Consider the following 27,225-nt stretch of genomic DNA (forward strand, 5'->3'; position numbering starts at 1 on the left):
CAGTACGTCCATTCCTGCATTATAGCTATTTTGGTTTCATCTACAGGTTGTGAATACGGTGACATCAAACCAAGAATGTGTTAGCAACATTGCAGAGTCGCTAGTGTTGTCCAACCTTCTGCTGCTGCTGCACTCACTCCCTTCAAGTAAGAAGAAAACAAGTCCCTGGTTCATTTTTTTTTCCTTTGCTGTAGTTATTGCAGTGTTGTATCTTTGAACATAACATATTTTTTGCATCATTTAGGTCGCCAAATTGTGTTGGAAACCTTGTATGCACTGACTTCCAATACAAAGATAGTCAAAGAGGCTATGGCCAAAGGTCAGTGTAATTCTGTTTTGTTTTGTTTTTTTCTGGATATTTTCTTGTATTTATATAAATTCTTAGATGCTCATATTTATCTCTTCTGTCCCTAGGTGCTCTGATCTACTTGCTCGACCTCTTCTGTAACTGCACACATCCCCAGGTCCGCACGCAGACTGCCGAGCTCTTCTCCAAGATGACCGCAGACAAGCTGGTTGGGCCAAAGGTCCGTCTGAGAGGACAAAAAGCAAAATAACTCCTGTCTTTGTTGCATCATTTCAACACTTATTAATCTCTTTCATAATTTTCTTTGACAGGTGCGTCTAACACTGATGCGTTTCCTCCCTGGTGTGTTCATGGACGCCATGAGAGACAACGCCGAAGCAGCAGTGCACATATTCGAGGGAACACACGAGAACCCTGAACTGATCTGGAACGACAATTCGAGAGAGAAAGTGTCCACAACTGTCCGGGAGTTGATGCTTGAGTATGAAAGAAACCCCATTTCACAAGTGTGAAATATTGTATTCCAACCATTAGGATGTTTCAACGTCACCTAATTTACTTTCATGCATTTTTACAGGCACTTTAAACAGCAGAAGGATAATCCTGATGTGAACTGGAAAGTAAGTGCATTAACATATAACTCACTACGAAACATAACATGTTTTTGATTTAATGCAACAATAACGTCTTGCTTTGTTTCATCAGATGCCAGATGACTTCACAGTGGCTTATGGAGCAGGACAGGGCGAGCTAGAAGTCGGTGGCGTCTTCTTGCGTATCTTCATCGCGCAGCCAGGCTGGGTGCTACGCAAGCCTCGAGAGTTCCTGGTGTCCCTCCTGGAGACCATGACTGAGCTGCTGGAGAAAAACAACCCCAATGTGAGAAACAGAAACGCAGCGTTTGTTTTGTTTTCAATCATCCTCTTGTGTCACCACGAGCGATTTTTCACCTCTTCCTGACATCTCCGGTCTCCTGTAGGGTGAGGCCCTAGAGACGGTTACCACGGCAGCAGTATGTCTGTTCAGCACACAAAGCCAGCTGGCCGACCAGGTTCCTCCTCTGGGTCACCTGCCTCGCATCCTGGCAGCACTCAACCACAAGAACAATGCCGTGCCCAAGTGCTCCATCCGCCTCATCCACGTGCTGTCAGACAATGAGGTGAGGAACCAAATGAGTAAAGGTTCCTGGACTTGTTTTTACACTGCTCTGCTGTTTTTAAACAAGGAATCCAGTTTTACTTACTGAACACTAACTCAACACTAACATAGCTAAAAACAATAGCTTACACTGTGTTGTTTGATGTAGCTGTGTGTGCGCTCCATGGCTTCTCTGGAAACAATCGGACCCCTCATGACTGGGATGAAAAGTCGGGCCGACATGGCCGGATTGGCTTGTGAAGCTCTCAACCGCATGTTTCAGAAGGAGCAGACTGAATTGGTCGCCCAGGTAAACACCAGTCACCTTTATTTATTTTTTTAATGCTGACCATTATTGTTTGATTACCACGTCCAATTAACAAGCATTTTGTTAATGAACTGACCAGGCTCTAAGAGTGGAGCTGGTTCCATACCTACTGAAGCTACTGGAAGGAATCGGCTTGGAGACTCTTGATAACCCTTCAGCCACAAAGGCCCAGATAGTCAAGGCTCTCAAGTCCATGACTCGCAGTCTGCAGTTCGGCGAACAGGTGTGACAGCATGATTATCAGTGAAAACCAGTAGATGATTGGTATTCTTTCTTTTATATGTTAATTGAATAATTTTTCTGAATGACATCATACTGGATGATTATCTTAATAACGCTTAACCACTCATACTCTGCAGGTGAACGAGATTCTAGCGAAGTCCTCAGTGTGGAGTGCCTTCAAAGACCAGAAACATGATCTTTTCATCTCAGAGTCCCAGACTGCAGGCTACCTGACAGGTACAGTGTTTATTTGAATGTGTCTCTGACATTTTCAAACAATCAAAACTGTTCAAATTGTGTTTTTAAAGGTAGGTCTCGAGTGCCTTTCTCTGGGCTGTTGTTGAATCTTAATGCTTTGCTTTATCCTAAACACCACCTTGTGGCTGATTCCTCACTTGTGCTTCAACCCAGCCACCCTGTCTCTCTCCACTTCCTGTAACTTCCTGGCTCTGCCCTTCCCCTCCTCTTTGTCCTCCACATTCTCCTCCTCAGGGGTATCCACTCCTTCTCTCATGGCCGCCAGCAGCCCACTGCGAGGTGGGCTCTAAACTCCTAAGCTGGGCCCTCGCAGCCCTCCTTTCGCTTGTTCTGATGCAGGTAGACTTTGACCTGACGTTTGACCTTTCCTCTTTACCTCCATCTTCACCCTTTACTAAATTTTCCATCCCCACCCCCTCATCTTTGCAGTGTTGAAAATAATGTCACCTTCATCTCCATCCACAAACAAATAACACACTTCATGTTCACAAATTAACAAAAATCCCCTCATGAACCACACAAACACAGAAAAGGAGGAGTCGACAAAAATATAAAGTGATTGATTTTCTTAGAAATGAAGAGTCAAATTAATAAGTTAAAGAAATGGACACAATTCAGTACTTATTAAGAGCAACATTAGTACCACCCAGACGTCAGTGCAAGGAAGTGGTACTTCCTCCTTGTTGCTACTGAAACTACAGGCCATTTATAGTACAATATGGTCAATCGTATTATATTTGACTCAGCACTTCACAGCCCTTTTTGAGGGATTTTCCTGACATTTGGTACAAACTTCCACTTAGACTCAACAATGAACTGATTAGATTTTGCTGAGCAAAAGGTAGCGTGACCTTGTAAAACAGTTTTTTTGCCATTACTCAAGAGTTCATACGATGACAACATTTTAGATGAATGTCTAATAGGATAAAATTATGAATTGAAGACAATTTATATCCCAAATGTCAATTTCCCTTTGACAACGTAATGTTGAGTGAAAAATATTCTGGCCATAATTCAATGCCATAAGGGTTAGGGTTATTAAGATGTGAGGTTCCACTGTTACCTGCAGATAGCGACCAGGGAAAACAATACCTCCTCCTGTCTTAGTTGAGCAATGGCAGACGCACTTCCTTTGTGCCATAATTTGACCTTCATTTTACTGTGAGAAATTAATTAAGATTTTGTTTTACACCCATTACACCCTAACCCTACATTAAAAGCATCTAGCATTAAAAGCATTATAAGCGGAAGTTATCACTCCTCCATACATGCAGTAGTTTGGTAGTTTAGTTCATCATTGTAGCTCATCACTAGAACACCAGCTCAGTCACGCCTGTACTGAATCCTTCCTTCCCTCCTTCATAGGTCCAGGAGTAGCAGGTTACCTTACAGCAGGATCTGGCACCACGGTAATGCCCAGCGTCCCACCCCCCGTGGACAACGACATTGGAGACCAAGGCTGACGGACACACACACACACACACAGGTCACGCTCAGGCCACCCAGACTGCCCTGCAGCTTCACGGCTGCAGCTCAGAGAGGGACCGTTCAGCTCCCGGATGAGGGGATGGAGAGAGGGAAAGACGGAGGAGAGCGGGGCCGTCGTCGACCATCACCAAAATCTCTGCGACACCTCCCTCCAGCATCACTCTCCACTCCCCTTTACAAACGGCACTCAAGTCTTCATAAACACTTTAAAATTGTTTTAACGGATGACCACGTTTTGTTTTGTTTCTGTGCTACTTTTCTTGTTTCTTCCAATGACACAGAAGAGTTTACTTTTTGTATGAATATATTTTTTACTGTAGATTATGTTTTTTTTTTCATGAGAAAGACATTGGAAGACTGAGGCTTATTATAGGTTTACCGTCTCATCTCTGCCCCCTTATTCCTCTTTGTCATATCCTGATTGGCTGAACTCACCCTAAATCCTGAACAGAGGGTACTTAGCCTAATCTGTGACACATTTGTGCACAGGACCTATCCACTTCTCACATAAACATGTCATTTGCTGGTCTACAGAATGGATTCTCATATTGAACAGGAAAATATGTTAAAATCAGAAAATATGTGTATGATTTCTCTGCCCTGATTCTCCACTGATTGATGCTGACGCTCTTGTCTAGATCAATCCACTATTTCAAAGTTGATACAAATATGCTCTCCAAATGTCCAGCCTCTTATTCTTCTGATCTTAATTCATATTTCAGTCTGCTCCCTCTCTCTCTCTCTCTCCTTGAAGGCTACCCTTTCTGCCTCACTTTTTAAAGTAATTTTCCTTCCCCCAGAATGCAAAAAGCACTAGAATATTTATAAGTGAATAATAACCACAGGAAATGAGCTTCTGCTAAGACATGACGAATGACTCTGATTACGAATCTATGTGAAAGACTAGTGCAATTTGTGAAATGTTCAATGTAATATTGCGTATATAAACTTTCTATATTGAATGTACATTAAAAAAAATAAATCAGTCGCACTTGTACATAAAATTTTAAGAATAAAAGGGAACCCACAGTGTTGTTCTTTTGTATTTACATTTGTGTTCAGGGGAGATTTCAGCAGAATGAACCATTTACTGTTTGTTCATGTCTCAGAAGCAGGACTCGTTTTTGGTCTTGGCCAAAGACGGAAATTAATACATGTATTTTCTCAGAGAGTAAACTATTGGTTTGAACCGGATGATCCTGGCGAACCACATGAACGACATCTTTTGCAAAATTATCCTTAAATTTTAAAGCTTTTGTCATGTTAAATAATTTTTTAGAACCATGACTCTTGATAGATTTATATTGTCAACTGGATCTTGAATTTACATTATTTACATGTATGAGCTAGTTTTTTAATATATGAATAAAGACTATTTTTAGTGGCATGGATATCAACGTCGTGAATACATTATTATAGCATTTATAACATTAATATGCTCATTAGAACATTCCCAAAAGCACATAAAGGCAGCGTACAACTAGACAACTGGAGTGCCTTAAGTGCCTCTTAGGGCACTCCTAGTACAACCATCAGTATGTTGCGTCATGAGATTGCGCCAACGTCACGCCCCTTTTCGGTGGACTCTAAGGGAAAAACTTTGCATGGTTGTGAAAAGAGAAATAGATAAATCGTACTTGAGTTGTGCCATGAACTTCACCATAAGATAAGATAAGTCAAGAAAAACGAATTAAATATGATTTTAAACTACGTGATTATAAAGACTACACAGCCTTGCAAGTTGCGTTATTGACATCACCAAACCCCCTAACTTAAACATTATATTGCTGCTCCTGCATATAAGCAGCTGACTGAACTGTCCAACTCCTCTTCCACACAACTGCAGTTGTCAATATGAGCAGATTTATTGTGATTTTCATCTTTTAAGTACCTTTCGTGTGCCGAGTTGGCGGCCATGTTGCTGTTGGTGAGGTATGTTGAACGAGAAGATGTGGTTCACTGAACAGTTTCACACAAAACCAGATGATGTCTTGCTTTAATTACGACGAACTGCGACTTTCTTGAGTTGACTATGCATCTTTCAAAATTCCAGACATCATATGTGTAGCTCATGGCACAATTAAAGTGGGAACAAATATCTGTCTCTTCATTTACTACCATACAAACTTTTTTCCGATCCGAGATTTTCAGAGATCCCGTCAGATCCACCGGAAGGGGCGTGGCCTCGGCTCTCTGTTGATCTGCCCCCGATGGATTAAGACACTGAATAATTATCACGTGTTGAACATAACAGCCCAACAATAAAGACGCGTCTCATTAATGGAAATAAAAGTTGATACTTCCTGGTTTTGAAAAGTGCTGCTCAGCTGTTGGAGCTGGGACATGTCTGTTTACGGCGTTGTGTTGCTTAGCAACGGCTGAAAACAATGGATCCGCTTTGACAGAGCGTTTTTTCACGGCAGACACTTTGGTTTCTGTCTGGTAGACACACAATTTTAACTTTCACTCAACTCATGCCCGAGTATTGACAGTATTATGGGACTATAGCTCTTCCTCTGAGGGATTTCCTGCCGCCAAATATCTTTTTCACCCCGGTTATCATTCTCCAGCAGCTCTCTGCAGGTCGCTTTAAAATGGCATCGAGCTATGGATCACTTGTTAGGGAGGCCATTGTGCTGCTCGATAGGTTCAACGCTGGCAGACAGTGTTTGGATGACTTCATGGAAGATGCTTCCAAGGACCTGCAGGTAGGTGGACTCACGTTAATATGAACAACATACAGCAACATTAGGGTCATTATAGTTAACGAAAACTAAACTAAAAACTGACCCTGCAAAAACTCAAAATCCAGTCCATGTCAGCCTACTTAATGTAAGACTTATTTTCAGACATTACATCTTATTTCAATATATTTATACTATAATATTAAAAGAAAACTAATGCTAAAACTCATAAAAATTGAGGTAAAAAAAATGTTAACAGTAGAAAGTAAACCGAAAAGAAAAAACAAAATAAAAACGGGAAAAAAATTGTCTATAAAAACTACACTACATGTCTCTCATGTGTTATTTGTTGCAGCACATGGACTCTCTGCATAAGAATTTCATACTTGACATTGTTTCTGGATGTACTGAGCACAAAAAGTTACTGGACGTCGTTGTCAGTATCTTCTATCGCCAGAACTGGAAATGCTTACCCAGAGATCGCAGCCAGTTTGTCGGTAAGTTGATGAACTAATCAACCTTACGAATTCCAATTAGAATAAAACAAGATATCCATTAACAAGTTTATATTACTATATTGTTCATCAGTTATCTGTTACCTCGCCACGTTTGCCCTCGATGACCTTGGACTTCAGCATTTCAGCAACATTGTCAAATCACTGGACATCAAGAAGATGCAAACAGTAAGAAACCCTTCATCTGATCAGAGTGAAAGCCTGTTGCTGTATTGGAAATAACCATCAATCAACAGCTCCGTTACTGTGCCCTGTAGTTCCTGAATTTCTTCTTCACAAACCTCACCACATGGATACAAGCGGAATGGAACACGATCTACGACGCTGAATATGTGGAGAAAAACTGGATTGGCCCTCTGCTGAGGTAAGTAAAATCTTCTGTAATAAAGTATTGTTATTCCAAAGGTAAAAAGGAAGGAAAGAATGTGTCTGTTTGTCTTTTAGATGGCGCCCGGAGATCAATATTCTCATAAAGCAGCTTGCTGATGCAGTGTCTTGTGGGGGTCAGGTCAAGAAGGCTCCAATCAAAACCACCAAGCCGCAGGAGTTCTCTCTCACCAGACCTAAACCGCCACATCTGCCAAAGCCTGAGCTCATTCCACAGCAGGAAAAAAGCAAACCAGTCAGTCTTATTTCCTTCAAACGTGGACACACAGTTAGTTTATGTGTGTAGTGGCTTGAAGAGAATGTAGACGTGACAGGTCATTAAGGTGCAGATATATTGTGTCACGGCTTTGATGGATGTACCGCTCATAATTTATTTATTCTATAGGTGCCAAGTAGCACGTACAGGGCTCCGAAGGAGATGCAGAAGCTGGAGGAAATCAAACAGAAGAACCAGCAGGAAAGTGAGGTACAATCTCTGCTTTTACTGTTAACTTCAGAAAACTGCTCTGATGACTAGAAGACAAAATAAAGTCTGTAACATTAGTGTAAGAAAAAAAAAGTTTAACCCTCATGCAACTTTTTTAAACTTTCATTTTTGGATCATTTTGGGAAATTCTTTTTTCCACGCACATTACACACACATGCAATGTATAGAGGAGATGAGTTAAGGGGGCTGTCATACATGCTACAGCGCCCAACTAGCAGTGTTAGAGGCTGGTGCCTTGCTCAAGGGCACCTCGGCAATGCACAGGGTGTGAACTCGCATTCTACAACTACTAGTCCACATCACAACCGGCGACCTTCGAGTCCCCAAGTCAAGTCCCTACGGATGAATGCAGTTGCGTACATTTTGGCATGTGGTTGAAAAATGTAACCCAGTGAAATTTGAAAATGATATTTATATAAAGATGGCAAAACATATCTAAAAAGACTTTAACTATTTTAATTACATGTACATTTCCCATCTGATTTAATTATGTAGGATCAATGTAAAGGGTCACATTTAATACAAAGTTTTTCCATCTTGTTGGGTTAATGTGTATAAATTAAATATCTAGATGTCTGATTCATAAAAGGAAACAGAATAACCAATTTGAAATGTATTCTTTTATGTCCAATATTTGAATAATAAACATTTGAATAAACATTTTATTTTAATGTTTGTATGTATTTGTATGTATATATAATTGAATAAATACGTAGAGTTTATGTATAAGACTTCATCCAAAATGATTTGTTAAATTTGTGCACATTGAGTCAACATGATAGAAACTTTGCATTAAATGTGACTCTGTGAACTGATAATATGCAGTATCTGTTGGCCTATCACAGATATATTGGTGTTGGGGTATAAAGATTATAAAGATTATAATACAGAAAAATATGCTTGGGAATATTCATAATGAATAAATCCTAAGCAGGTTTACCATATTGGTCAGGCCAATCATGTGATAGAATTAGATGAAAAATGCACAAACGTTATTAAAATAGTTATTGTTCTATATGATTACTATCATTACATATTCGTAACTGTCTTTCTGTCTCTGAAGGAACTGCTCTATGAGGCCAATATGAAACAGCTGAGATGTGCAAATCCACAGAAGTCTGAACGCACCAAGGTATGGGCTTTTCTCTATGCGTGGGTTTCCAAGTGATGTTGGTGATTTATGTTCAAGCTTATGTAGATTCGAGATGTTTCTCCTGAGGCTTCTTCCTTTATTGTGACTTTGGGCTCGATCAGAGGTTTTCATCGCAGGAGATGGAAAGTTTCAGGGGATACAAAGTGAACGGAAATGAAACAATATTACATGGCTTATTATATTATCAAAAGTAGATCGTATAGAATAGCCTTAATGTGTGTGATTTGGTTGAAGAGATAGCTCAGAGATACATTAGTTTTGGAGATTTTACTTTTTTCGCCACTTTTGCAGAGACAGAAACTAATAAATGCCTCAAGACAGACAATTTTCAGTGTATTTGGTAGAGTCTGAAGTTCTGTCAAAAGCAATATAAGGCTATCTTTGATAAACTGATGGGCTGTATAAATAAAACTTTTAAAAAAAATAAAACTTCACTTCTCAGTCAGTAGACAGTTCTGTGTCTGTTCACACTTCTGATGAACCGTCATTTGCATCGCAGAGGGTGAGGTCTCAGATCGCGGCGGACTTTGATTCCAAACTCAAGTTCAACTCGTTTCGCTCCTCCGCGTCTCCTTCCAGCCAAAAGGTGAGTGCTGATTATTTCAGTTGATCGACCTTCAGTGTGATAGTGATTAATGTGAACTCATGTAGGTATGGCATCCACTTATATTCTTCTGATTCTGTAAGACCAACAGCTGGCCCGCAAAGCTAAACACTGCAGCCACCCTGAGGCAGAAGGCGCTCTATGACCGTCAGGTGGAGGAGGAGCTGCAAAGGTACAGCACAGCAGACTGTCTCCAGTGTTGGGTCAGTGGAAACATCTGACTTCTTCCATTCATATTACTATTTTTAACAATTTGTCATATGTGACCATCTGTATCCGGTGATTAGCAGACGGGTGTTGGTTTAATTAAAAAAAAATGTGGTTGGTCCAGTCCAAATGGTGTATGTGATAGAAACGCAAACAGTGTTTTTCCCAGTCAGTCTCCCCCTTTTCTTCTCAGGTCTCTCTTGTCAAGAAGATGGTGCTCTCAGGCTAAACAAGCCAGCAGTCATTTCTTTACATTTGTATTTACAGAATGGAGCGTCTGGTTGAGGGAGCTCGTGAGCCCTCGTGTTTCCTGCAGTGGCAGAGGGAGATGCGTGAGAAGGACCTTCAGGAGGAGCTGACCAAGATTGAGCGCAGGCATCTGGAGGGACAGATCAGCCATAAGGAGGCGGCTATAGCCCGGGCCCGCCTCATGGAACGCAACCAAGAGACGGCTCAGCTGAAGAAAGAAGAGGTGGGTGAAGATCGCCGCACAACTGACTGAAGGAGGCATTTAGAGAAGATAACACAAGCACTTTAAACCATGTAACGACAAGGGTAACCAGACAAATGTGTGGCTGTTCTATACAAACATCCTTACAGTTATGCATGTTGTGTTTTTTTGTAGACAGCCCAGCTGATGCGGAGATATGCAGAGAAGAGGCTGCAGGAGGAGAAAGAAATGAGAGACTTGGTGCAACAAGTGGCAGAGGGCCACAAGAACTCAAAGACGGCTAAAGAGAAGCTGCAGAAATTCAAGCAAAGTATAGGTACGCCTTCTGATTTGAGATTCAGTGATCATTCTTCACTGAAAGTGTTTTCATGTGCTCTGATATCCTGGAAACTTGGATACTGTTATGATCACATACGCATAGATATGAATGACGAGGTTTTTAATGTTCTATGTAAAAGTCATATCCAAAATATGATGGATAAACAGGACACTTATGCACTTGTAAACTCAACTGTCATCAATATCATGCAACTGTTACAGCGAAGGAAGTCTCTGAGCAAAGTCGAGGGCTCCTTTGTCAAGCACTAGAGGAGGCACATGCCGAGCTCAGCAGGAAGTTTGAAATCATCGCCGAAATCCGCGTCATCGAATCGCTTCCTCACATCAGAGCGCAGAGTTTTGACGACACAGAGGTGAGCGAGGGAAAGCTCGAGTGCCATCTCACGTCTGGTACACTTTCACATGCTTCTCATGTAATGATCGTTCTTCTGTCCCACGTCAGACTGCAGGCTACAAGCTGCTGGGAGAGATGTCCCTTGCCGAGCTGAAGGAGCGGCTGTCCCTCCTGAGGGAGGCTCAGCTAGCAGAGCAGCAGCAGAGACGGGAGCACATCCTGGAGGAGAAGGAGAAGAAGAAGCAGCAGCTGGTGGAGCACCTGGACAAGATCGATATCTACAGGAGAATGCAGGCACAGGCTGCTGCCGTCAGGTCAGGGAAAACGTTTGGGAGCAGGAAAATGTGGTCTGAAGCAGGTATCACATACAGACAATCATGATAATTTTTGTTTGTTGCAGGAAAGAGGAGATGAGAGCCAGGCTGAGTCTGCAGGCCAAGGTGACTCAGGATGAGACGGTTTTGGCTCTGCAGAAGAAACTGAAAGAGAAACAACAAGAGCATCAAAGACTGAAGCAAGCTGAGGGAAAGAAGACCAAAACTCCTGAACGGCCTGTCGGAAACTCAGAGATACACAACAGAGTGAGCATGAAAGCTTTGACTGTTCCTGTTAGTGTTGAGATTCTTAAGCAGTAAAGCAGTTAATAACGTTAATCACTTGTCTCTCTGTTTTTGCCAGAAAAGCTCCAAAGAGAAAAGCTTGGAGGAGTTGGAGCTGAGCTTAGAGCATCATATCCAGAGGAACGCTTATAATGTTTCATTTTAGATCAGACACATCATCTGCTATATTTGTTGTAAGAAAATTGTGGGAAGATCTGCCTTACATCTTTAATTGTCTTAATTTGACACATTCGTAATTAAAATTTGCTCCAAATGTGTTAATAAAAATGTTGCGCCACTGTGATTTATTTACTGCTTGTTGTTATTTAATTCAGTGAGATTATCCCAGATTGTTTTACTCATTTTCTAAGCAAAAAAAGGTTGGACAAATGAAGCAATTTGAGGACATCACTTTTGGCACTTTTGGAATTGTGATGACCATTTTTTGACCAGATTTTGACATATTTCTGTGTTGGTGGTTTTGGTAACAACTTACTGTACAAAATGTCAATCATCATCACTCAACTATCAAGATAATGCTCCAGTGTCATCAGTCAGAATGTACTTACATAATTTCTATATAAAGTCTCTATATATAAATGTCATAATTTAATACGAAAATGGGTAAATTATGGGCCCTCTGATAATTTCATTTACAAATAGTGTAACAATAACAATCATTTGAATCAATACCTCTCAATGGATATTTATTATATTTTCCTCCGATCCTTAAAACACGCAATAATGTAATAATTTCCTGAAAATGTAAGAAAATGTTAACATTACCTGATAGCAAATATATTCAAAACAAAGGGAATGTAGTATAGGCACCATGTTTTGAAGAGTAGCAGGAAAACCACTTTTTTCACATAAGACCTGTAAACACACTTTAATGTGCGTAAATATAAATTAAACCGAGATCATTTTACAAATATTCTGATATGTTAAGCTTTTATTATTCTGCTTGTATTCGAAAAATCATATATTATTTCCGTTCTGGTGTATTTTTTCAGTATTAGTCATTCACTGAATATAAAGTTTCTGCGGATCTTTTCAACAGTCGAGTTCTACTCAACACGGTCGAATTAGTCGGTAACACAGGAAGCGGCGCCATTGGCGCGAACAACAACAACAAGCAGATACTAACAGACAGCTCTAAATTTCGCTAAACTATTATTCAGTTATTATAAGATTTATTTTAATTTCTCCAATGTTGTGGAGACTCGTATTATAACATGAATGCCAATGGTCTTTAAGCATTTTTAACGTACACTTTGTATCGATTTTGTTTGTTTGAATGTTAGCTAACCGGTTGCACAGTTCTTTTAAGTAAGGTGAGTGAGCACAGGCTCTGCCTGAAAGTGACATAACGTTCAATATTCTTTGGAGTTTCCTATTGACAAACCATAGCAACGTTGAGGTACTTTCACATGACTAGTCACAGTTCATATTGATCATTGTCAGAGTATAGACACTGCCTCTTTATGTGGTTGACAGTCCATCAATAGGAGGTTAGTAACGCTAGCCACCAGTTTAGCTAGCATCAAGGTGAATGATTATGTTGAATTTAGCAATAGGTTCATATTATATACATTCAACGTTGTGCCAATCTATAACGGGTTTGGTATTTTTTTTTTTTATGAAATGTCAAACGCAGCTTTTTAAAGAGACGCCTAGTCACAGCACATCCTCTGGTCATTGTTGTCAAGTCAGAGGCTACTGCTAAAGGCTAGCTATTGCCATTGTCACAAACCTCAAGTCTTTTCACTGCTCCTCATTCACTTATAGGTTGACCATGTCGAAAGGAGAAGGAGCGGGCTTCATTGTGAAGTTTGTGGAAAGTAAAGGTCAAAGAACAGAGCATGCAGTCAAAGCTTATGAGGTAAACTCTATCATCTGGCTCAAACTTTAAATGATGATTTAGTTTTGTGCTTCTGTTTGCAGTGATAATGCAATGCTTGTCTCATGTCTACACAGGCCGTTTTGGAGCTGCAGTCTGAAAAGTACTTGAAAACCATCGATGAAGATGCTGTCTTACAGATGGACCAGAAGGACAAGTCTCTGTTCGTCTTCAGCAGCTTCACCACCCCAGCTTTTCTGCACTGTAAAAAGGTCTGATTCAGTATTTGATTAATCCAAACCTTGATCCTGAATTTCACAAGAATTGGTAAAACGCTTTCATGGAGAGTAATTCTTTATTTTTTATGATGTAGCTCGGTTGCAGAGTGGTGAGTCCACTGGTAGTGTTGTACTGCCTGAAGCAACAGCATTGTGTTCCCAAAGCGGAGAGGCCTGTCTATAACATGGCCATGGCTGACATCACTATTTCCTGCACCAGCCTGGATAAAGCAGCACGGGTAAGCTCGATGCGCCTATTACTTTGCAGTTGTTGCTCTTTTTAAATCATCAAGCTAATAGTTGATAAATACATTGGAGAAAAAGTGCTGTCAGGCATGGTGCTAATGTGACAATATATTAGGTGTCTGTCTCAGGTCTATGTTGTGATAAGAACATATATTGATGAATATAATTGCATAGTTTTAGAGAAAACCCAGAATAGAGAGGATAGGGAATATGAAATCACAAATGATGACATGATGATGACCTGTTTTTCAGCATGTGCATACAATTATCAGTGTGTTTCTATCAAAGACAGAGGTGATGGATCTGGTGCAACTCATGGGTGGACGCGTCTATCTCGACCTAAATGTATCTGTCACACACCTGATAGCAGGAGAGGTGGGCAGCAAGAAATACCTGGTAGCTGCCAGCTTGGGTAAACCCATCCTGTTGCCTTCATGGGTCAAAGCCTGCTGGGAGAAATCTCAGGACAGGTTTGTATTGTTATTTCTTTTCTAATATTTACTGTAGAATAATATATTCTGATTTCTCTGATGTTTTCTTGGCTACATTATCTCCTTTGTGCACTTTTTCCTTCAGTCTTTTCAGGCACACAGATCTACCCATTGAGGACTATGTGTGCCCTGTGCTGCGTGGCTGTACTGTTTGTGTGACGGGACTCTCTAGCACAGAGCGTAAAGAGGTGCAGCGACTCTGTGAGCAGCATGGAGCAAACTACACTGGTCAGCTCAAAATGAACGAGTGCACACACCTCATCGTCAGTGAGCCAACAGGCAAGTCACCAGCAGTTTCTGCATACTGACTAATTTGTATCAATTGAAAACTTCTGTAAGACATGTTATTGTGCATTATTGATATCTATTTGTTTCTGAAACACAGCTTTTGCTTAAGTCAAATGATTGAAAATACAAATAGTTTGACGCATGATTGAGAAATACAAATTTATCATCTCACTATCTACAAAATCCTAAATAATCATGGTTTCAAGTGTGATTCTGAGTGATTGAATTTGATTCCAGGTCAGAAATACGAGTGTGCACGGAAGTGGAACGTGTATTGCGTGTCGCTGCACTGGCTGTTCGACAGCATACAGAAGGGTTTTTGTCAAGACGAGAGCAGGTACATTGTGGAGCGCAATGCATCAAAGACCACTCGGCAGCACACTTCCACCCCGACCGGCACCAACAAGAGGGAGGGTGAGCCACACACTTTGGCCCTGTATTTAAAAAACGTCACTTTTTCATCCTCATGGTGTGAAAAGTGTTGAGTGGTGGTCTGTAATATATATTAATGAAGACTCCTGTTTTTTGTTTTTTTTTCCTAACTCCAGAGGGTCCATCTCTGTTGGGTTTGAGCCACATTTCTGTCAATGCCAGTATGACAATAAATGACACAGCCGTCACCAACGTCACCATCAGCCGCCTGGAAGCTCCAGACCCCATAGATAGCCTTGATCTCACTGTCTGCCCAGCTGATGATATACTGGATGGCTGTAAGGTAAGTAAAATAATATCCCTGTTCATGAAGAGCGGACTTGTCCTTGGTAATCTCTTGATTAGTGTTGTGAAAGACCAGTTTTTGGATTTTGTTTCACACGTATTGTTAAATGTTTTTCAGCTGTATCTGTGCGGCCTGCCGGGAAAGAAACTGGAGAAGCTGCGGCGTCTTGTGAACGCTGCAGGAGGTCTGCGCTTCAACCAGCCCAGTGAGGAACTCACTCATGTGGTCATGGGTGAGCTGGACCAGGACTTCAATAACTTTCTCTCCAAAGCAACACACAGGTCTGAGTGCAAAGATTATCTCTTCTTCGTGTCCTTCCCTTCTCCCTCCTCTTTTTCTTTTTTTTTTGTTGTCCTTATTAATCCAAATTTGTCTCAATAAATTAAAATAAACAGAACCTTACATGGCGAGTTTGGTTGCAGTTAGCAGGTTGAGACCACTGAAATGATGGTTATGTCTGTTTATTCCCTCCTAGACCCCATGTAGTAACAGTGCAGTGGCTGTTGGATAGTTTCAACAGAGGCAGTCAACTCCCAGAAGCAGATTACCTCCACCCTGACTGTCTGCCTCCGGCCGCAGCTGCTGTGTCTGTGCCCACCCATCGTACTCCCACCTCCAGGCCTTCAGCTGGTCCCCCTGTGGCCAGCCCAATTACTCCCAGGCATAAGAGAGCAGAGGAAGATCTTCTCTCACAGTATATGGATGATGACCCTACAATCGGTAAGTGTATGTTGTTTAAGAATTCACTGTTTTTACATATTGCAGGAAATCTTATTGTCCTTTTCCCCTGGAGTTGACATGCCTCCACCAGCAGAGGGTAACAGCAGGAGGTCCATCAGTACAGCTGCAGAGCCTCAGCCTGATCACTGGGTACCAAACCAGACCAGAGGTCCGGAGCCAGAAACAACCCAGCAGGAGGCCAGCGAGGCAGGCCTGTTTTTTGGGAAATGTTTCCTTCTTGTTGGCTTCGGTGCTGAAGCCGAGTCCCAGCTCTCTCTTCTCGTGACTGAAAATGGAGGCAGGGTGCTGATGGGCCGGACACGCGTTGTGGCAGACTACGCGGTGGTCCCACTGTTGGGCTGTTCAGTGGAGTCCACAGTGGATGAGGTGGTCACCGATACCTGGCTGGTAAGATCATAATGATACTGTTACTGGGTGTGGTGATGTTGGGGATTTCAGTGCCATCTGTTTGTAAACTGGTCGAAGAAAGGGGCACATATATGTTTAATTAATCTTTGTTTAATGTTTAATTATATCTTTGTGTTGCTTGTCTAATTTTATTTTTAGAGCAAAAGCCACAATCTTCAGCCAAAAACAATTCATAAAAGAAGCTCAATCACAAATTTTGACAATTAAGTGTTTAGGTCCATTTTCAAGCAAAAATGTCGAACAATATCTGCTTCCAGCAACTCATATATGACGATTTGGTCCTTTTCACTATTCAGTATCTTGTTAAATTGAAGTGACATCTTGATACAATAAAACAAGTCTTTCAAAGATTGCCTCTTTGGCTTTGGGAACTTGTGATTTTTACATAATTACATACATAATAACAATCAGTTAATCACGAAACAGTCAGATCAATTGATGATGAAAAATAATAATGTTTCCTAATTGATTCATGGTTAAATTTTTACTGGTTCCAGCTTGTTGTTTCTTTGTCATTTATGACAATAAATGAAGAGTCTTTGAGTTTGGATTGTTTGTTGGACAAAAGAAGCAATTTGAAGATGTAACCTTGAGCTCAGGGTAACTCTGATGGGGACTGTTCACAATTTTATGGACTTAGCAATCAATATATCATGAACATATATATAGATTTTCTTCTCCTTGATGTTCAGGCCATGTGTGTGGAGAAGGAGTGTGTTCTCCAGCTGTACTCCAACCCTCTGTTCACCCCTGTTCCTGTGATGGATGGACGCTTTCCTCTGAAAAACTGTGTCCTCTCTGTCAGCCAGTTCACCGGCGCAGAGAGGGAGTCTTTGGTGGAGCTGGCCAAGCACCTTGGAGCCAAGTATGGTTACATTTCAGTCTGACCACACATGCCGGTTTACTTTTAGGCTACATTGCGCAATTTTATTCCACATTTATCTCTTTATATTTTCATTAACTACTACAGTTAAATTAAATGTTCATTGTTTCACTTTGCTGATTTTTCTCTCTCCTCCTCATCTCCTCTCCTCTGTCTCTCCTGCAGTGTCCAGGATTACTTTGTCCGCCTGGCCAACCAGAAGAAAGGCATGCTGGCCAGCACTCATCTGGTGCTGCAGAGCCCTGAAGGCACAAAGTATCAGGCAGCAAAGAAATGGGGGCTCCCAGCCATCACCATGAAATGGATACTGGAGTCTGCTCGGACTGGCCAGAGGGCAGAGGAGGAGCGTTTTTTGGTCGACCTGCCGCCATCACCAGGTTAGAAAAATGTCTTGATTTACAAATATATAATTTGATAGTATAGGTTATTAGGTGTGACTCTGCGTTGTCATTGTTTCCGGTGCTACAGCAATTACTTTATTTTCTTCTACAGAGAGGGATGATGAGAGTTTTGTCGGTGGTTCCCAAAAGCCCACCATGCCTCCGCCAGCATGTCCATCTCCACGGATCCCTTTGCTGGGTCCCCAGGGCGGTAAGGCAGTTACCCCGCTGGATTTAGGTCGCTTCCGGAGCAAAGTGTTTCACTCTGTGTTGGATGAGATGAAGCCTAAAGAGGACGTCTGCACCCCCAAACAAAACCAGGAGGGCAGCAGAAGGAACCCCCTTCAGAAGGAGCCCTCGCTGCAGCTGGATACTCCCTCTCGCTTCCTCAGCAGAGACCAGCTTTTCAGGCCGTCTTTTAATGTTAAGGTTGGGACCCAATGAGCAGCAACAAAATGTATTGTTAGACTTTTGGCTTGTTGTAAATACATGGACTGTTCCTGTTGTTAAGGATGCGCTGGGAGAGTTGGAGACTCCAGGGGGAAAATCCAAACCAGGAGAGAGGGTGGGGACGCCACTGACTGATGTCATCCACAGGAACCTGAAGGTGGCTCTGGCCAACAGCAGCCGAAATAACAACTCAGATATGCAAGCCATCTCTGCGAGCCCCCAGTTATCCAAAACAACTGAGACGGAGGTAAACAGAGTCAGAATCACTTAATTTGTCTAATAAAACATACAGGAGTGATGGTGCTGATAGAGGATTTATTATTAATAAAGAAATCTCTACTGCCACTCAGTACAGGAGTTCAAAGGGTCTATAAAGTAATTATATCTCTTGATTTTTTATGTTTGTAAGGTCTCAGAAAAAGAAGTCGGCCCTCTGGCTGGTGTTGTTATCTGTGTTGGAAAGAAGCTGAGCAAAATGCAAGGTGAACTCAACGCCATCGCTGCCTCACTTGGAGCTGACTTCAGGTATTCCACACATGTAATCTTTCTAATCTTTCTGTCCATACTGGCTGTGAAGAGTTCTCAAAGCAATTTCAGTGTAAGTGATGGAGGGGGGACTAACAGCCCTAGAATTAAATATGACAATGTTTTCATTAACTTACCGTCTTTAGGTGGGCTTGTGACGATACAGTGACACACTACATCTACCAGGGCCGTGTGGGGGACAACACCAAGGAATACAGAGGAGTGAAGGAGCGAGGGCTGCATGTGGTCTCCCAGTACTGGCTGCAGGCTGTAAGTATTCTAAGTAGCAAATATTAATGGAACTTGTGCTCTAATTTACTTCTCAACTTGGTTTTAATCCTAAGTGCTCTGCAGAGGAAGATATGGACCGAAACGTTAATACATTTTCCTCCTAAACAGATCGAGACTAGAAAAAGTAATTTTCAGCACTGATTATTCAACCCGCTTATTTTATCAGTTAAATATTTAATAATTTAGTCCAGATAACTGCATAAAAAGATCCTATTTTTTACTTTTTTTTCTGTCTGACAAACTTAAATCCCCAAATATTCAGTTTATAATTATACAATACAGTGAAAAACAGCAAACACTCACATTTGACAGCCATTGACTATCATTTGTGCTTGAAAAATATTGGCTAATTTTCTGTGGGTCTGTTATTCAATGACTTGTTTCAGCTCTACACTGAACTAGTAAGTTAGTAGCTGGTCAGTTATGTTATAAAAGTACTATTATCTTTTTTTCTCTGCTTCAGAAATACAGTTAACATCCTGGGCTGCCGGCTAATGACTCTGAGCTTGCATGATTGCAAATGATAAAGATTTGAATATTTGTGCTAACATGTCAAATAAATGGAGGACTCATCTTGATAAAAGATTCGCCCGGCTCTTCTGAGCCATCATGAGGCTCTCACAACAATTAAGCCAAATATTTTGTTGATTTTTGTTATACAAGCAAAAAAATTATGTCTTTAAGAAGACACACAAAGTGAAATTAAGATGCACTTGATTTAATTTGGGGTCTTATTTTCATGCTTTGTGCCGCCTGTTATCATTTCGTATTCACTTTGCACATTTCACCAGGGGAAATAATTATCATCCCATCAACAAAAGCCGAATATTTAATCAAAACCAGCTTTGATATGCTAATGTTGCAGACAGATGGGAGTTTCAGCTATGCTCCCCTTCAGAATCAGTTTATTCACTTAACTCCCGTGACACACAGAAGTTTATAGCTAACAAGTTACTCATGTTGTCTTGTGCAGTGTGCTGAGGAGCAGAGGCACGTCCCCGAGTCTCTTTACCCTTTCACCTACAACCCCAAGATGAGCCTAAACCTCAGCCAGGTGCCCAATTGCTCTCAGCGGTCTCCAACTTCAAGACGAACCCAACACAAAGACATCACAGAGGTGAGAGACGTCAGGGTGCTTCTGAATATGTAATTTGACCTTGTGTGGCCGCCTTCAAGATTCAGTGAAGCATCTTACATTTCTCACGGGAATTATTAAACGTCATTAACTGCAGGAGTGTCTTATTCAACTATGTGTAATTATGTGTCCCTCAGTCTGAACACGTTGCCACAGAAGAAGCTACAATCTTACGTCGTGTAAGCGATGGAAGTGCAGATCAGGAAGAGGTGCATGATGCTGCAGATAGAAGTGGTGAGTTTCTCTTTCCAGCTTTTGTTTAATTCCTAAAAAACATCTGCAGGTATTTTTTAGAATCAGTCACGATGATTATCTGTTGTGCCCAGATATTTCAGAGACTCTAGAAATGAGAGAGAACCTGCACAGACAGCTTCAGGAGATCATGTCAGCCACCAAAATAACGACAGGAAGGCGTGCCTCAGTCAGACTCAGCAGGATGGGATCAGGAGGGGCCGACTCTGGCCCCAACACACCAGATGGCAGCCGGGTCGGACGAACTGGGAACAGACGTACACTGGAAGCTCTGCGGTGAGGAAACCATAGATGTTATGTGTCTCAAATCAAACTGGTAAAATTTAAAGGACTGTTATTGTGCTATAAAACCAACACAGTGTATGACTTTCATGCATTTTAAGTGGAAAGAAAACTAAAGTTCAAACAGTTCGAAGGGTAATGAAGTTAGTATCTACTCATTCCACATAAAGATAAATTAGATGGATCTTACTTGATTTCAGGGTTTCAAGGGAAGCAGCTATGGACATCAACACAGAGCCGTCTCAGAGTGAGCAGATAGTTTGGGATGACCCTACAGCGAGGGAGGAGAGGGCCAAGCTAGCCGATAACCTACAGTGGCCTGGAAGTCCCTCACAACACTCGGATTCACTCGCAGCTCCACCTCCTCCCACTGCAGAAAACGGCCCTCAGTTCAGGGACTCCATGACAGACTCTGAACTGGTGGAGATGGGTAAGAGAGGAGGAGGAGGAGAAGGTTATAAAGTATAAAGACCCCAAAGTGACATCTTCAATCCAAAACCCAAAGATTCTTCTTTGGTATCCTAAATAACAAAGAAAAGCAATAAATCCTTTCATTTAAGAAGCTTTAACCAGCAAATGCGTGACACTTATGCTTGTAAAAATACTTACACGCTAAATCTATATAGTTGGCAACTCATTTTCTTTTATCAGCTAATCAATAAATCAACTAATCGTAGCATTTCTACTTGTACTCCTGATTTTAGTGAATCACCAGTTACCAAGACTGTACCAAGGACTGTACACAAACACAACTTTAGTTACAGATTACAAATAGTTGTTGCACCTCAATCGAATGTAGTGAACTCAAATTAGTCAGATTAAGAGAGTTGTGTTTGTCTACTGCATCGTTAGAGACTAATTTAACCATAAACATAAGAACAAATGGTTTTATACGTACTGAAAGTTAATTTCGAACTATAAACTTGACTTTAATCTCTGTATCCTCTCCCAGCTGCTTGTGACGTCATCGACCAGCACATGCGCCAGAAAGTCAAAACGCCTCCAACAAAGCAGCGAGAAAATGACCTCCTCACTCCTGAGGCCCCCAGCATCGCCTTTCCTCTCGCAAACCCCCTGGTAGCACCAGAGCCTCAGGTAAAGGGTCAAGTTTACGTTATCGAGACGTCTAAAAACATCTCCATACACGGGGCTGTAATATGCAGCCTATATCGTCCTATTTCAGACAAGCTCCGGTGCTAAACTGATCTTTCTTTCTCTCAGGAGGAGCGCGAGGAAGCAAAGCAGCCACCCAGATTTCAGCTGTCCTCCCTCAGCCCGCAGGAACGCATTGATTACAGTCACCTCATAGAGGAGCTCGGTGAGTCTTCCTCCTAATTAGGGCTCTAACGGTGTTTCATCATTCTGCAGTATAAAAAGAGAACACATCACAGGCCTGAAGTCAGAGCAGCTAATCCCTCATGACTAAAAGGGAGGATATGCCTCCAGGGTCTCGGAGTATTTCCTCCTGCAGATACTTCCTCTGATAAAAACGTTGTGAGCTCAGGATCCTCAAATAAACCACTGCCAGTAAACCAAGTATTTACACTTTAAGCTGGTATATTTAACCAAAGCAGCATTTACAACTATAAACATTAAGAATCACTTGACAGAAGATGACATATGAGTAAATTATTTCTAATAATCAGTCTGTCAGTAAAACATATCTTTATAGTTCTTCATTTCCTTTCTGTCTACTCCCGTTTGTAGGTGGTATAGTCCTCGACAAGCAGTCTTTCGACCCCAGCTGCTCCCACATCATCGTCGGGACTCCTCTGCGTAATGAGAAGTACCTGGCAGCGATGGCGGCCGGCAAATGGATCCTTCACCGCTCATACCTGGAGGCCTGCCGCTCCGTGGGTTGCTTCATCCAGGTCAGGATCTGAAAATAAACACTGTTTGCAGTGGTTCTGTTCAACCTACAATTACCTTATTGTTATGTAAAGTTATAAAACAGTTTAATGGGTAGCTTGGCAGTTATCGTCCTGTTGCCCTATATTCTAACCATTTTAAAACGTTTTTGACAGGTTTTGTTTCTGTGCTTTTATTTTGAAATTGATTTATGTTTCAGCAAAAATAAAAGGTCTGAAAGGCATAGATTTAGTTTTCTAAAATACTAAAACATCTGCAAACAAACCACTATGGCTAGTTAGCATAGTCGACATATATAATAAAGCATCGAACATGTTTTTTAGCTTCCTCAAAGGGGTTTAAAGGTTTTAAGATGATATATTATTACTATTATTACAATCTTTATTGAAAAATCACAAAATGGTACAAAGTTACATTTTTTAGCTAAGAAGACTTTGACATTTCTGTGTTTGTTTGTGTTCCAGGAGGATGAGTATGAGTGGGGCAGTAGCTCCATTCTGGATGCGTTGCCTTCCATCACCTCCCAGCAGAGGAGACTGGCGTTAGCTGCCATGCGCTGGAGGAAAACCCTGCAGGGAAGCTCTGAGCACGGGGTACTTAAACACAGAGCCAACAGATGAGTCCTCATTACTGTTGTTTGTAGTGTTTTGTCTGCTACTTGAATGTTAAAGAATACTTAGTATTCTTCTGTTTTTTCAGGGAGCCTTCAGTGGATGGACAGTGATGCTGAACATTGACCAGAGCAGAGAATCAGGCTTCAGGCGGTTACTGCAGTCGGGCGGGGCGAAGGTTTCTACTTTCTGCTTTATTTGTCCCTTACTGATTACTGTTGCAGTTATCAAATTAGGCAAACAGAGGAAAAGGTGTTTCTTTTTAAACAGTCTAACATGATATAGGTGAACACTCTCTTAAAGGACAACTCCGGTATTTTTCTCGACATGGATGCTATTTCGCCATGTTTTTGTGTCCAACTGACTAATGGAAACATCAGTTTATATTATTATTGAGAGAAACCATTGCAGCCGTCTGCAAGCGGGCATTTCCTCTGTTCCAATAATCAACAACTCTGGTTTGGTTCAGGTAAACACTTCACTGTATATATGTTAAAATGTTATGGCTCTACACGCTGTTTTTGCTCCTCTCTTTATATTTTCATGATACAGATAGAAAAGTGGGCCAAGCCGACTAATTTCCTAGTTCCCCTCCCTCACCAGTGAAACCTTGACCCCCCTCTCTGCTATATTAGTCATATTCCTTTCTTTAAAGCCACAGTTCTTACCTGTAGTTTATCTGTCCAGGTGCTGCCGAGTCCCTCCCCATCTTTGTACAAGGACGCTACTCATCTGTTCGCAGACTTCACTCGGCTGAAGCCCGGAGACTTCAGAGTCGATGTATCGGTGGCTAGCAACCAGGGAGTTACGTGCTTGAAACCAGAATACATCGCAGACTACCTCATGCAGGTCAGTGGATGAATACTTGATTGAATTACAACTTTTCATATTATGTCTTTGCTGTGTTCATGTATATAACAGTGTTTCTTCAGTTAAACTTGTAGATTCAATGTCAAATATGTACTTTTTTCTTCCCCTCCAGGAGCCAACCCCACCCATCGAGCTCTACTACCTGACCGTCGCTGCCTCTGAAGAGCCTCCGGGCACACCGTCACGTAAGCGTAAAGCAGCAGTTGACAACTCAAGGCTGAAAAAGACGCGTCTGAACTAAAATATCACTAATAAATATGATCCTAATGCCTATGAAAATGTTTGTAAATAAGATGTTTTTTATTTCTTAAAAATAAAATAAATGTAGCAATGTACTTTTTGTTTCTTCACTCTGGTTTTCCTCAATTCTGAGCATTGCAGTCGGCTGCTGCCGGAGGCTGTGATGGATGACTCAATGAAGGGCTGCAGAAAATGTTGAGTCACGTTTTGTAATTGGGTGCAATGAGATTATGTGACCTCTGGGGGGCAGTACATCTTCACTGTATGACTCGGATCTGTGTTCAGAGTGATTTATCAGCAACAGAATGAGAAATTAGGTTTCTAATTAGCTGATTTATCCATTGAAACCCCACAATCAGGAATATTTAATAACTTTATTTAATGTTTGGGAGCTTCTTAATGTGTCATCAGCTGCTCTTTCCTCGTTAAAAGTGATCTCTATTTGATTGTTTTTTTCCAAATGAAACCTGAATTTGCATCTGTATTTACAGTTAGCAGCGTCTTTACCCTGGTAACAGGAAGTCAAAGAGGAATCCAGTGAATGAAATAACTAGTCAAAACACTCAATGCCAAATTACCCATGTGACTGCGGGCCACTTGTGTCGTGCTGATCTCCCCGTGCTGTAAACACCAGATTTTGTTTACCCAGTGTTGATTTAGGCCTTTCCCAGGGCATTGTGCTGTTTCATACCAGGGTGCCAGCTGAAGTTAGATGCCCGTGTCTCCTCCCATATGGACAGATAAGTGGTTTAACCTCGTAATAGATGGACCAGCTGACAGATTTGGGCCTGAGCTTCTGTTTGAGAGGTGTAGGGATTAAAGGAGAAAGAGCTGCCCTGACAGAGGAACATGACTCAGGCTGCGGGGTCTGAGAAGAGGGACAGAGGAAGGAGAAGCTGTTCGCACCAAAATAAGACATAATGTTTGACTCCTCAACACCAACTCATCAGCCACATATTCAGTCATAGAGTAAGTAAGTAAAACTGGTGGAAAATTGTATTTTTTTTTTTTTTTTGACCCTTTAGATTTATGTTTTGATTCCTTTAAAGACCCCCAGCCCCCATGTTGAGAACCACCGAGCTGTAGAACTCTATGCTAAATTGATTAAAAGTCTTATCGAATGGCATAATGTATGTCTTTGCATATATTATGCAAATTTGTAACATGGTGATATAGTGTGATGTCAAGAAGTCACAGAATTTACACTGACAGGGCACTTCAGGAGCAGGGTTTTCTGTGGGAGAGAGGATCTTCCATTGCCGTGGCCTTTTTTTCTTAAACTACATAAAACACTGAGGCGAAGGAAAGATAAAAAAGCAAAATATATCTCCTTTAAACCAAAGTTTCAGAATACCCATGAGTTAGTCAGATAAAAAAGATGAAACTTATTTGGGTATAGAAGTCCGCTGTAGCCTGAAGGATGTTGTGAAAGTGAAGTCATCCTACTCTCTAAAACTCCCAGACTATGACTCAGAGGCTCTGTGAAGCAGGAATGATGAGAGGTGTAGAAATTACTCAAAAGTCAGGCTTACTTGAGTAAAAGTAAAGGTATTGTGTTAAGGATTACCTTGGGAAACAAAAAGAGTCCCCTATACGCATATTAATCTAGTAAAAGTATTACAGTGTCTGATACAAAGTATAAAAAGCCCAAAAATGTTGCAGTATGCAGAGTAACTACTGCAGTTAAAAGTATGACTTTTGCATCGAAAATGTAGAGAAGTGGAAGTATAAAGAAGGGGAATATTGTACCTCAGAATTGGAAACAAAAGGGAAACAGTATCTCCTCACCCTCATGCTGATGGTTGAGTGAAGTCACAGTCCACAAAATATTTCTGGAGCTTCACGGCAAAACGGTGTTGCAGCATTCTCCTGAACAACTAAAGTAGATGGGGACTTGTTTTAAAACGTTAAAAAAAATCCTCGGTGTTCGATTGTGTTACCGCCTCCTTCTTAGATCACCCTGTACGAGCTGTATGGAGCCATTTAATGTTTTACCAGTTGTTTTTTCTTCACGTTTTAAAACAAGTCCCCATCCACTTCAGCTGTTTAGGAGAATGCTGCAATGCTGTTTTGCTGCGAAGCTCCAGAAACGTTTTGTGGACGACGAAACTTCACCTGACTTTACATTCTGGTGACGAGGGAGAGTAGATAATGACGGAAATTTCACTTTTGTGTGAACTAATCCTTTAAGTGCAGTACTTGAACAAATGTATTTCCTTACATTCAGTCACAGGGATTGAATAGACCTTACAGTGGTCCACGCTTAACACTAACTTCAGCTATGTTTGTTCATTATTTTTAAGTAGTTAGTTGGTTTGTTTTGTAAATTGATTTAGTATTATTTTTATAATTATGATCAACATAAGATAAGAGTGCAATAATGTCTGTCTATTACTTATTTTTGTCTGTGCAAGAGCTGAACAAAATTAAATCGATCAGGCCTAATGAAAATAGATTACCTGGAAAAAGTTGGAGGAAATAGTAGGAAATAATTTAGTGTTTCTCTCAATGAATTATTCTGTGACATATTTGAAATGTTATTGTGAGAGTTTGTGAATATTTCTGGTCCTAAAATTATATATATGCTCAATGCAAGATTTTGGAGTCCAATAATGTCTGTCTTGTACTCATTTTTTGTCTGTGGAAGAGCTGAAAAATAATCAATATAATAAATAGATGTGGCTTTATGAAAAAAGATGAATTGCGAAATGTGTTTAGGAAATAGTTTTACTAAGTTAATGACTTTAAAGTGCTCCTGATGAATTTAACAGCCGTTTCAGACAGATGTGTTCAACCTTTCCTATCAGAACTGCTGCAGCTCTAATCTCAGTCAGGACACTTTGACAGAGATCAGACATGATGTGCAGTGGGATCCACGCTTGGCTTTGGTTGTTTTGGATGTTTTCGGTCAACAGGTGTCCCACTGA

At 41.2% G+C, this 27,225-nt stretch overlaps 3 protein-coding genes and 1 long non-coding RNA gene across 7 annotated transcripts in view; 3 read left to right on the forward strand and 1 right to left on the reverse strand.

The window, feature by feature from the left end:
• dnajc13 (DnaJ heat shock protein family (Hsp40) member C13) overlaps window positions 1-4,774 on the forward strand; it is a 33,061-nt gene extending 28,287 nt beyond the window's left edge. For 2 of the 4 annotated variants that reach the window (XM_030398257.1, XM_030398255.1), the window contains 11 exons: window positions 47-146; window positions 245-319; window positions 415-527; window positions 619-788; window positions 885-927; window positions 1,013-1,186; window positions 1,287-1,466; window positions 1,614-1,754; window positions 1,852-1,995; window positions 2,132-2,231; window positions 3,618-3,715. In XM_030398257.1, coding sequence (XP_030254117.1) covers window positions 47-146; window positions 245-319; window positions 415-527; window positions 619-788; window positions 885-927; window positions 1,013-1,186; window positions 1,287-1,466; window positions 1,614-1,754; window positions 1,852-1,995; window positions 2,132-2,231; window positions 3,618-3,715 — 1,338 coding nt within the window. Of the gene's footprint in view, window positions 1-46; window positions 147-244; window positions 320-414; window positions 528-618; window positions 789-884; window positions 928-1,012; window positions 1,187-1,286; window positions 1,467-1,613; window positions 1,755-1,851; window positions 1,996-2,131; window positions 2,232-2,486; window positions 2,592-3,617 lie in introns of all 4 variants that reach the window. The other 2 variants (XM_030398256.1, XM_030398254.1) reach the window with 2 other exon arrangements.
• On the reverse strand, window positions 962-6,084 carry LOC115570032 (uncharacterized). Its single transcript, XR_003981682.1, has 3 exons — window positions 5,868-6,084; window positions 1,258-1,451; window positions 962-1,162 (listed from the first exon to the last, which is right to left on the reverse strand). It is a non-coding gene; the product is annotated as an uncharacterized LOC115570032 (long non-coding RNA).
• On the forward strand, window positions 6,053-11,804 carry cfap99 (cilia and flagella associated protein 99). Its single transcript, XM_030398258.1, has 15 exons — window positions 6,053-6,448; window positions 6,780-6,921; window positions 7,013-7,107; window positions 7,197-7,303; window positions 7,384-7,561; window positions 7,712-7,792; window positions 8,877-8,945; window positions 9,466-9,552; window positions 9,654-9,742; window positions 10,045-10,249; window positions 10,403-10,544; window positions 10,769-10,920; window positions 11,010-11,215; window positions 11,302-11,482; window positions 11,580-11,804. Exons 1-15 carry the CDS (start codon window positions 6,335-6,337, stop codon window positions 11,664-11,666), a joined length of 1,935 nt encoding a protein of 644 aa, XP_030254118.1. The 5' UTR covers window positions 6,053-6,334; the 3' UTR covers window positions 11,667-11,804.
• A 792-nt stretch (window positions 11,805-12,596) lies between these two features.
• Window positions 12,597-24,393, forward strand: topbp1 (DNA topoisomerase II binding protein 1). Its single transcript, XM_030398358.1, has 28 exons — window positions 12,597-12,834; window positions 13,289-13,382; window positions 13,478-13,612; window positions 13,714-13,857; window positions 14,153-14,334; window positions 14,441-14,634; window positions 14,881-15,057; window positions 15,192-15,358; window positions 15,479-15,642; window positions 15,837-16,081; window positions 16,155-16,489; window positions 17,203-17,375; window positions 17,559-17,770; window positions 17,886-18,202; window positions 18,285-18,470; window positions 18,633-18,748; window positions 18,895-19,018; window positions 20,013-20,156; window positions 20,312-20,408; window positions 20,501-20,702; window positions 20,909-21,138; window positions 21,661-21,803; window positions 21,930-22,026; window positions 22,416-22,579; window positions 23,042-23,170; window positions 23,277-23,366; window positions 23,876-24,037; window positions 24,171-24,393. The coding sequence occupies exons 2-28, from the start codon at window positions 13,296-13,298 to the stop codon at window positions 24,297-24,299; spliced, it is 4,545 nt and encodes a 1,514-aa protein (XP_030254218.1). The 5' UTR covers window positions 12,597-12,834; window positions 13,289-13,295; the 3' UTR covers window positions 24,300-24,393.
• Window positions 24,394-27,225: the final 2,832 nt, after the last annotated feature.

Source organism: Sparus aurata, chromosome 19 (assembly GCF_900880675.1).
Source record: "Sparus aurata chromosome 19, fSpaAur1.1, whole genome shotgun sequence".
Taxonomy (NCBI): domain Eukaryota; kingdom Metazoa; phylum Chordata; class Actinopteri; order Spariformes; family Sparidae; genus Sparus; species Sparus aurata.

Bases quoted from the DNA above. Each gene is read 5' to 3' on its own strand.
- cfap99 (XM_030398258.1), top strand. From the start codon at position 6,335: ATGGCATCGAGCTATGGATCACTTGTTAGGGAGGCCATTGTGCTGCTC. The intron at 7,304-7,383 runs GTAAGTAAAATC...TTTGTCTTTTAG, and splicing joins TGGATTGGCCCTCTGCTGAG to ATGGCGCCCGGAGATCAATA. The intron at 10,545-10,768 runs GTACGCCTTCTG...CAACTGTTACAG, and splicing joins GAAATTCAAGCAAAGTATAG to CGAAGGAAGTCTCTGAGCAA.
- topbp1 (XM_030398358.1), top strand. From the start codon at position 13,296: ATGTCGAAAGGAGAAGGAGCGGGCTTCATTGTGAAGTTTGTGGAAAGT. The intron at 13,383-13,477 runs GTAAACTCTATC...ATGTCTACACAG, and splicing joins ATGCAGTCAAAGCTTATGAG to GCCGTTTTGGAGCTGCAGTC. The intron at 19,019-20,012 runs GTAAGTATTCTA...TGTCTTGTGCAG, and splicing joins CCCAGTACTGGCTGCAGGCT to TGTGCTGAGGAGCAGAGGCA.